At 28.0% G+C, this 9,954-nt stretch overlaps 1 protein-coding gene and 1 long non-coding RNA gene across 3 annotated transcripts; both read right to left on the reverse strand.

Moving 5' to 3' along the window:
* Nucleotides 1-820: 820 nt before the first annotated feature.
* On the reverse strand, nucleotides 821-1,420 carry LOC111640033. The gene is made up of 4 exons (XR_002759206.1): nucleotides 1,375-1,420; nucleotides 1,189-1,230; nucleotides 1,042-1,073; nucleotides 821-914 (listed from the first exon to the last, which is right to left on the reverse strand). It is a non-coding gene; the product is annotated as an uncharacterized LOC111640033 (long non-coding RNA).
* A 2,645-nt stretch (nucleotides 1,421-4,065) lies between these two features.
* Nucleotides 4,066-9,543, reverse strand: LOC111640035. Of its 2 annotated transcripts, none has more exons than XM_023386039.1 (16): nucleotides 9,428-9,543; nucleotides 9,303-9,343; nucleotides 9,074-9,142; nucleotides 8,951-8,983; nucleotides 8,844-8,861; nucleotides 8,697-8,732; nucleotides 8,603-8,626; nucleotides 8,486-8,522; nucleotides 6,804-6,823; nucleotides 6,013-6,063; nucleotides 5,896-5,937; nucleotides 5,443-5,481; nucleotides 4,620-4,658; nucleotides 4,434-4,475; nucleotides 4,287-4,318; nucleotides 4,066-4,159 (listed from the first exon to the last, which is right to left on the reverse strand). In XM_023386039.1, the coding sequence occupies exons 1-16, from the start codon at nucleotides 9,492-9,494 to the stop codon at nucleotides 4,120-4,122; spliced, it is 630 nt and encodes a 209-aa protein (XP_023241807.1). In that variant the 5' UTR covers nucleotides 9,495-9,543; the 3' UTR covers nucleotides 4,066-4,119. The 2 variants fall into 2 exon arrangements, with proteins under 2 accessions (XP_023241807.1, XP_023241808.1); XM_023386040.1 differs by having other exon boundaries at nucleotides 9,303-9,340; nucleotides 9,428-9,513.
* Between the last annotated feature and the right edge of the window lie 411 nt (nucleotides 9,544-9,954).

A 9,954-nucleotide genomic window follows, 5' to 3' on the forward strand; every position in this document is an offset into this window, starting at 1 on the left:
CTAACAGATTAAATGTATTAACTGTTCTTGTAATTGAGAGCATCAATTTGTTTAAGTCTTGTTGGTGGGCGTGTTGCCTGGTTTTAATACAGCTGTATAAGCAAGCCGGTGACATAGACAGACACAAGGCTTCTTCGATGATTCTTTTTGACGTCATCAGAAAAAGATCGTTGAACACGTGGATCTCTAACCGTTAGTCCTATTTCTAGTGTAGATCTGTGTTCTGGTCTTTGTTAAAATTTTTTCAAAGTTCGTTAATTAACAAACAAGTAACAACATAAAAAGATGTCCATGGTGAATTTATTCTACACTGACCGAGTAAACAATAGTAGGGAAGATAAACAGAAATCCAAAAAAAAGTTACAATGCATTACATTCTTGTTACGCATGCTACAAGGATAATGAGAGGAGAGAGTGTTTAGAAAACGTTACGTAATACTATGGTCTTAACATTAGGTAATATAATTTCTTTTTGTTTCTAAGTGTTGAATTATGAACTGTACTGTTATTACCATTGTTTTGCTACGTTGTACATGCAATTAATAAAATAATGTAAACGTAATGTAACGTAATGTATGTATTATTCCTTAATTCAATTAAGGAACTTGATCAACATAAGCGTTACGTAAGTTTTGGGATAGGTTTGTATGACAACTTCACGGGCCATTACAAGGTGGGGGTGGAATGATAGTTGAAAAATTTATGGACAATCCCATAAGAATATTGATAAATTGATAAATCTAGTATGATTATAACAATTAATAATTATTCTATATAATTATTTAAATTTTCAATCAATTTATTTTTCATATTTCATTTATTACAACAGTTTCATATTTGATTGGAAAACATGTATGATTACATATATTTGTAATTACTCTGTAGATTCTTCTGTACCTGAAGGCCCTTTTTCACTGTAAATATAAAAATTAATAATTTTAGAAAAAAGAAATAAATAAAATAATGTATAATTTATACGATATGATAAATATGAAGGCGAAGATCATATTATAACAGCTGATTTTTTTAAAGTATTCTTACGGCTTTCTTCCTTTTCCCCACTGGCTAATCCTCTATAAATATATATAATAAAAATATTGAAATAAAGTATATTTTCTAAATATTAAACAAACATATTTTCAGCTTAATAATATTTGTAATTAAAAAAAAAATTAAGAAAATTCTTACTCTCTTAAACTCGTTTACTGCCTCCTCACATTCTCCCTTCATCTAGGTAAGTACAGTATTGAACAATTTTTTATTTTTTTATACAATAAATTCAGAGAATAAATACAAGAAAAGTTAATTTAAATTGCATATAATTCCTTGTAATTTATATTTTAATATTTAGAAAAACAAAAATTTATTCTTTACCACAAATGATTTTATCTCCTCGAACGGTTTTCGATGATTCTAAAATAAAACTTAACATTATTTTAAGTTTCATTTATTTTATATTCTGATATTCCGCATTAAATTTTCATAAATTTAATGTAGAATAATTTTAAAATATTATAAATTAATCATAGAATTTTTAACATTTTCTAACTTTTAATAAAATATTAGCTGCTTTGCTTGGTCTTTTGAGGAGATGGATGATTAGTGATATTGGTTCGAAAGTGTGTGATAAAAACAATGGTTTTAGTAGATAAAATATACATTTATTATCCACAATACTTACAATAATAAAACTACAAAAAAAGAAAATGCGTGGGCTAATGTTAATTGGGGTGATCGCTATATATTTGTCCCATAGACTTAACATTGTACCTTTGCCACTTTGCCACGCCTGAACCATTGCACCCTTGTAAAATCTCTCTTCAGCTACATCATCTACAGCTTTAATTTGACACTTGAACTGTAATTTTAGCCCCAACCCTTTACTCAATATAACTGGATAAAACTGACAAACTGAACCCCTCTTTCAACTAATTAATATATAGGTAATGATAATTCTATAGGCCTATATTTATTATTTTATCTGAAATTACGTTGCGAAATTCATTTATAATAAGTAAATAAAAGCTTTTGATTATACTTTCTAAATTGAATTTGTAATACAGTATAATACAGACAGACTATACTGTTGCAGGATGAAATTAAGCAATATACAAATTAATGAACTGAATGATGAACATATTTATATTTTAATATTTATATAACACTTCGCAGATAGCTCTCCTTGTCTTTTATTAGAATAGAATAGAACTATAGGAACCCGTGTTATAGAGGGTCGACTGTATATGAACAAATCGATCTCCTCAACAGAGCAAACTAGAAACTTTGCGATGCACCAGGTACTGCTGCAAAAAAAGTGAAGAAAGAGACTCGGATTAAAGTGCTCGTTTGTTGTGGCTAATATTTATACTGTCCGTTATCTTCAGAATATGTGGAATGCTCTTTCTCTGCGTATAAATTAATTCTCAGTGACAAACGTTGCAACTTTTTTTATTGAAAATTTAGAAAAAGTGCTTGTTTATGAAGCTAATTATGGGAAACAGAGCTAATAAAAAAATGTAAAGATAATTGTTTGTCTACTTTTGTGTTTGCATCATTCTGAATACGTGCATTTTTGTTTAAAATACATACGTTAAATAAAAAATTCATCATCCTGATAAGTAGGTTAATTGTTCATTGTGCAAATTTTGATCGCAAATGTGTAGATACGTGGCCGTTCTTACAATTAAATAAATATAAAAAAGTGTCTTACACGACCTTCGGACAACTATCCCGGTGAGTTCCTTATTGAATTAAAGGGTTTATAGGGGGTATTGTATATTGTAAAAACTAAATTAGATCTCACCTTAAAGATGCTAACCTAAATGATTATCTTAAAAACTGCAATCTACAATAAGTTGCTGAAAGTAGACTAATTCTTTATTGTGTGTGTATATACATACATTGACTCTTTTCCTTGTGGGCAATAAGAGGGCTTTTTCCATACTCATTTTGAGTTCATCCGGCCCACATCCTAGACAACCGGGTAGTGAGAGACGGGGCCCAACATATCCGGGACAAACCGACCATAAAAGCCTTAATCATCTCGGCCATCCGGCGCCATTGATATATATATTATACCATTATTACGTTGAAAAAATATGAAGATATTTCAATGATAAACGTTATTCATTTATTAGCGGATTTAAAAATTGTTGACATCGCATTATTTAGTTTAATTACAAAATTTTCAATATTATCAAAATATTAAATAATCAAAAAAACGTGAATTTAAACTAGAATATTTACTAACAGATTAAATGTATTAACTGTTCTTGTAATTGAGAGCATCAATTTGTTTAAGTCTTGTTGGTGGGCGTGTTGCCTGGTTTTAATACAGCTGTATAAGCAAGCCGGTGACATAGACAGACACAAGGCTTCTTCGATGATTCTTTTTGACGTCATCAGAAAAAGATCGTTGAACACGTGGATCTCTAACCGTTAGTCCTATTTCTAGTGTAGATCTGTGTTCTGGTCTTTGTTAAAATTTTTTCAAAGTTCGTTAATTAACAAACAAGTAACAACATAAAAAGATGTCCATGGTGAATTTATTCTACACTGACCGAGTAAACAATAGTAGGGAAGATAAACAGAAATCCAAAAAAAAGTTACAATGCATTACATTCTTGTTACGCATGCTACAAGGATAATGAGAGGAGAGAGTGTTTAGAAAACGTTACGTAATACTATGGTCTTAACATTAGGTAATATAATTTCTTTTTGTTTCTAAGTGTTGAATTATGAACTGTACTGTTATTACCATTGTTTTGCTACGTTGTACATGCAATTAATAAAATAATGTAAACGTAATGTAACGTAATGTATGTATTATTCCTTAATTCAATTAAGGAACTTGATCAACATAAGCGTTACGTAAGTTTTGGGATAGGTTTGTATGACAACTTCACGGGCCATTACAAGGTGGGGGTGGAATGATAGTTGAAAAATTTATGGACAATCCCATAAGAATATTGATAAATTGATAAATCTAGTATGATTATAACAATTAATAATTATTCTATATAATTATTTAAATTTTCAATCAATTTATTTTTCATATTTCATTTATTACAACAGTTTCATATTTGATTGGAAAACATGTATGATTACATATATTTGTAATTACTCTGTAGATTCTTCTGTACCTGAAGGCCCTTTTTCACTGTAAATATAAAAATTAATAATTTTAGAAAAAAGAAATAAATAAAATAATGTATAATTTATACGATATGATAAATATGAAGGCGAAGATCATATTATAACAGCTGATTTTTTTAAAGTATTCTTACGGCTTTCTTCCTTTTCCCCACTGGCTAATCCTCTATAAATATATATAATAAAAATATTGAAATAAAGTATATTTTCTAAATATTAAACAAACATATTTTCAGCTTAATAATATTTGTAATTAAAAAAAAAATTAAGAAAATTCTTACTCTCTTAAACTCGTTTACTGCCTCCTCACATTCTCCCTTCATCTAGGTAAGTACAGTATTGAACAATTTTTTATTTTTTTATACAATAAATTCAGAGAATAAATACAAGAAAAGTTAATTTAAATTGCATATAATTCCTTGTAATTTATATTTTAATATTTAGAAAAACAAAAATTTATTCTTTACCACAAATGATTTTATCTCCTCGAACGGTTTTCGATGATTCTAAAATAAAACTTAACATTATTTTAAGTTTCATTTATTTTATATTCTGATATTCCGCATTAAATTTTCATAAATTTAATGTAGAATAATTTTAAAATATTATAAATTAATCATAGAATTTTTAACATTTTCTAACTTTTAATAAAATATTAGCTGCTTTGCTTGGTCTTTTGAGGAGATGGATGATTAGTGATATTGGTTCGAAAGTGTGTGATAAAAACAATGGTTTTAGTAGATAAAATATACATTTATTATCCACAATACTTACAATAATAAAACTACAAAAAAAGAAAATGCGTGGGCTAATGTTAATTGGGGTGATCGCTATATATTTGTCCCATAGACTTAACATTGTACCTTTGCCACTTTGCCACGCCTGAACCATTGCACCCTTGTAAAATCTCTCTTCAGCTACATCATCTACAGCTTTAATTTGACACTTGAACTGTAATTTTAGCCCCAACCCTTTACTCAATATAACTGGATAAAACTGACAAACTGAACCCCTCTTTCAACTAATTAATATATAGGTAATGATAATTCTATAGGCCTATATTTATTATTTTATCTGAAATTACGTTGCGAAATTCATTTATAATAAGTAAATAAAAGCTTTTGATTATACTTTCTAAATTGAATTTGTAATACAGTATAATACAGACAGACTATACTGTTGCAGGATGAAATTAAGCAATATACAAATTAATGAACTGAATGATGAACATATTTATATTTTAATATTTATATAACACTTTAATATATAGAAACGAAAATTTATTTTTACCTCACATTTTTTGCCTGGCTGATTTTCCCCTTCACGTTTCTGAAATGAAATTTAATATTACTTTATGATATTCTATTGTAAAAATTTAATTGTTTTAAATGTATTTTAACTTATTATACTAAGTAAGTATAAGCCACATACACATAGATTTAATTATATACAGATATATTAATTTCTTTCAGAAAGTTTACATTTGTATTCATAAAAGAATAAATTTATATCATAATAAAAACATAATTAAATAAATTAAAGTTCTTTAATTAAATAATAATTAAGTCTTTTTAGATATAATAATTAAAAAAATGAGTGATTTATGTTTACCTTGAGTTAGCATAAATTGGAAATAAAGATTTGTTAGTTCAAACAGTTATTTATTTTATAAAATAGTTAGACATTTTATGAAAAAAAGTGAAATTTTTTATGAATAATTTCATAAAATTTAAAAATATTTACGTTTTTATCCTTCATACAATTTTTAAATTTTTCCCACTTTTCCTGTAAATACAATTTTAAGTGTTTAAAGTTTTAAAAGTTAATTTTATCTCTTTCTTATTTATAAAATTATTTTACCTCATCAGTTACTTTACTTGCATCTTGACAGCATTGATTAATTTTTTCACCCTAAAAATATTAATTGTAGAAATAAATTACAGTATACTATTTACAATAAATATTTGGTAAATAATTCATTCAAAAATTTTTATTTACTGGGCTGCAATTTGAAAAAAAAAAACATTGTCTGTTCGTCTTTCCTTAATTTCGAGAACGGTGCTAGATAAATGAAAACCAAGAGCATATGTGGAAAGTTTAGATACATGAGGCCCCAATTAACTATATAAAAACTTCCGATATAAATAGGAAGTCACGTTATTTCAATTCAAAAATTTCTTCCTAAAAGGAGCTAGATAGATGACCGGCATGGTTCTATTGCTAACAGGAAAAGTATGATTTACAGGGGGCAAGACTCCAAATTTGAGGTGGAGAGCGTATAATTTAAATTAAATCATTTTTGATTTTCTTTTTGAAACCGTGTCCTGTTTTATATTTGTGGCGTAGTAAACACTAGTATTGTGTTTTATTCCAAAGACACATGGCAAATTTTCCATCAAATTCCTTTATTAGTTGATACGGTACATTGTTTTGTACCGTCTTTGGTAAACACTAGTATTGTGTCTTTGGAATAAAACACAATACTAGTGTTTACTACGTCACAAATTAAATTAAATAAATTTAAAAAATATGATTAATTTAAAAATTGCAGCCCGGCATTGTGACTGTTCGTTTTTTTTAAATAAATAACTGTTATTAAATTAAAACAATATTAAAAATTGAATTTCTTAAATTGATTCTACTTCTCATACCTTAATTTCCATCATTTTTTCTGAAAAAAATACGAAATTTTAATGATTATATTAAAAAACGTTAATAAATATAATATTTTAAGTATATTAAATTTAATTGTATAATTGTATTTGTATATTAATGTTTTTTTTTAATATTTAATGTTTAAATTTAGCAAATACATTTTATAAAATGAAAAATATATATATGTGAGGGCCCAAACGGGGTCCGAAAGCAGGCCATTAACGACTTTTTAAATGAGTCAAGTTTCATAGTGCGAAAGAGCGAACTTAAAGATCGGATTTAAACAATGAACCTTTTGTCTTGTTAAAAGATTTTAAACAATAGATAGAGTACAGTCGAAGAAAACGAGGTTGGAGAGGAGTCGTGTTCCGACGCGACGTTGACCTCTCCCGCGCCCTTCCTGGAGTTTCGAATTGTCACCATGTAACGAGGAGAGACCAATGGAGAGGCGACCGCGTTGGAAAAATCGATAAAACCGCGTTTTCGGGAACTTTACGGGGTCTTGGGTTTTGGTGTGTAGTGCTCACCTGTTGGGATTTGGTGCTCCCGACCGAGACACAACGAAGGCTCTTTCGACGACTTAGGAACTGGTTTCGCCAACCCGTCCACTCCAGAATCGCCGAGGNAATACCTTCAATGTTAGTAATAATTAGTTTATCTAATATGTTAATCACGCGTTGCCGGTTAGCTGGAAAGCTAATTTATCCCTTTATAATAATAGTAATTACTAATAATAATAATTCTAGCTGAACAAGTCGTAGTGTCCCAGCGCTAAACTGTCAATAGATTTATATTAGAAAATGGAATTAAGTCTGTGTTTAAAAATGATTTTTTTATACAGGTTCTATGTTGAAATAAATCTAAAATTTTATCTTGACTTTTTACATAACTGAATACGATATCTGGCTATGTAAGTAAGTTTATGAATAATTAAGACCTTTATTATATAAAGGGATGAAAAGGATATAAAACTCATTCTAAACTATGGAAACAAACTTTAGTAGTGGATTCCTAAAAGGACAAAGAACAAAAAAAAAAATGGTTCCATTAATTAACATATGCCCAGAAACGCACCAGATATGGATGACACCGCTGGGTATCGTCACATCGTATCTGCTTATCAGCAATCATAGCCATGAAAGGGGAAATATGTAGAAAGTTGTCTGCTGAACAGATCCATGGTTTGTGTGTTGTAAGAGTGATTGTTCATTATTCCCATCGGGAACAGGCGGGCGTGATATTCACATACAGAAAAGTGAGTGGGAATGGTCGGTTATACCACGAAGTGATGTGTGATCACTTGAAAGTGTCCTCCAGGATTCTCAGTGCATTATCTATTACGATTCTACCCGAGGTATGTATGCCATACTGTTGTGTGTTGTCTTGTGTGCTGAGTTCATGACTCTGGTGGTTCAGTACTAATGCATTTCCATAGAAATATTAATAGGACCAAATGTTTTTTGTCCTGCCAGGAATCAACTCCTGAAATTTATCCTTATAGTTTGGAACCAACTTGTATATAGGATTGTTCTGATTTGAACAAATTTTAAGTGAATAATACTGGTTTTTTTTTCCTCAATTAAAACAATTACGAAAATAAAACAGGCTTTAAAAAAATACTTTCCATAATTTACAACCGTTAATGTAAAAATAAAATTTTCACAATTAAAGTTCTTACCGTGGCATTTTTTAAATATTGGACGTAGATCTTCAGGCTGAAATTTTCAATTCAATTACAACAACAAATTAAGAACATTTTTAAAACGAAAAAAATTTAAGAAAAATAAAAATTTACTTTTGGGCAGTTACCAGAAGCAAGCTGGAAAAAAAATTTTAATTTCTTTGTAATTAAGTAGTTTATTTTTGAAAAATTTTAAATAGTTTTATACCTCCTCCGACTTAGAAAGTACATCTTCTATTTCTTCCTAAAAAATTAATCATCATTCTTATAAATTCCACTTACTTAAAAATTAATAATTTTATAATAAATATTTCGAAATTTAATAATATTATTAGAAAATTTTCAATAGTCTTACTCTAGTTATTCCGCATCTCTGGAAATGAAAGCTATTTTTAGTCTTTTTAAACGAATATTTAATACAAAAATATATATTAATTACTTTAAAAATTTCGAAACTCTTACTTCATTCATCTTTATAAAACAATCCATGTAAGCCTATAATTTTTTTTAAAATAATCCAATTAGTATTAAGTTTACTAAATTTTTCACTGTATTAAATAGTAAAGTAGTAATAAAACTACTGACGTCTTTAAAATTTCCGGTTTCTCCTGCTTCTTTCGCTTCTTTACAACAAATCATCCACGGTCCTTTACCCTTAATATTTGACAATGACAAATTAATCATTCTTACTTTCCCAGCTGTTATATATATATATATATGAAGGAAACTATGCGCATTTTTCCTCTACAATCCTTTATTATATCGGTCTTATGCACGACGGATTAAAGGACTTCAAATAAATGTGAATACTTACTCGACGTCTCCCTCCATTTTCAGGACGTCTTCCATCATCTTCTGAAAAAAAATTAAATATTTTAGTTATTTTTATTAGGATAATAAAATAATTTAATAAAACTAAACTTAAATGTATTAATTTACCTTGAGTATTGACGACATTGAAGAAAAGAAATGTCACAATGGCAATAGTGACTACGTACGATGTCATGCTATTTCAATGTCTCCAATGAAAACTGTGAAGAAAATACATCGGTAGATCCCTTTTTTATATAGTAAAATGAAAATATTGCGTCATTGTAAGAAACACACAACCTTTTGTACAATTATTTCATTTATTTCCTATTTAATTTGATTATTTGTTCAATTTTGTTTGATGAACCTGCTACTTTATATTTAGAGCTTTTGTCTTTTGTTTAAAAGTTTGATAAGGTAATATACTGAAAATTGTATTATAAAATAAATAAAAAAATATATTAAATAAATAAAATTTGCATAAATAAGTTTATAATTATTTTAAAAATTTTATCTAAATTTAAGAAGTTTTTTTTTTTGTTTTTATATTAGCATGAAAACAGCTGATTAAACAGTAGTTAGTTTTTCCTCTTAAGTAGGAAAATTCCTTCTTCGTAATGAGTTTCTGCACGATTTCAATTACATCATAATGGAAA

The sequence above is a fragment of the Centruroides sculpturatus genome, unplaced genomic scaffold, assembly GCF_000671375.1.
Source record: "Centruroides sculpturatus isolate CEXI.00-Female unplaced genomic scaffold, Cexi_2.0 scaffold1416, whole genome shotgun sequence".
Lineage (NCBI taxonomy): Eukaryota > Metazoa > Arthropoda > Arachnida > Scorpiones > Buthidae > Centruroides > Centruroides sculpturatus.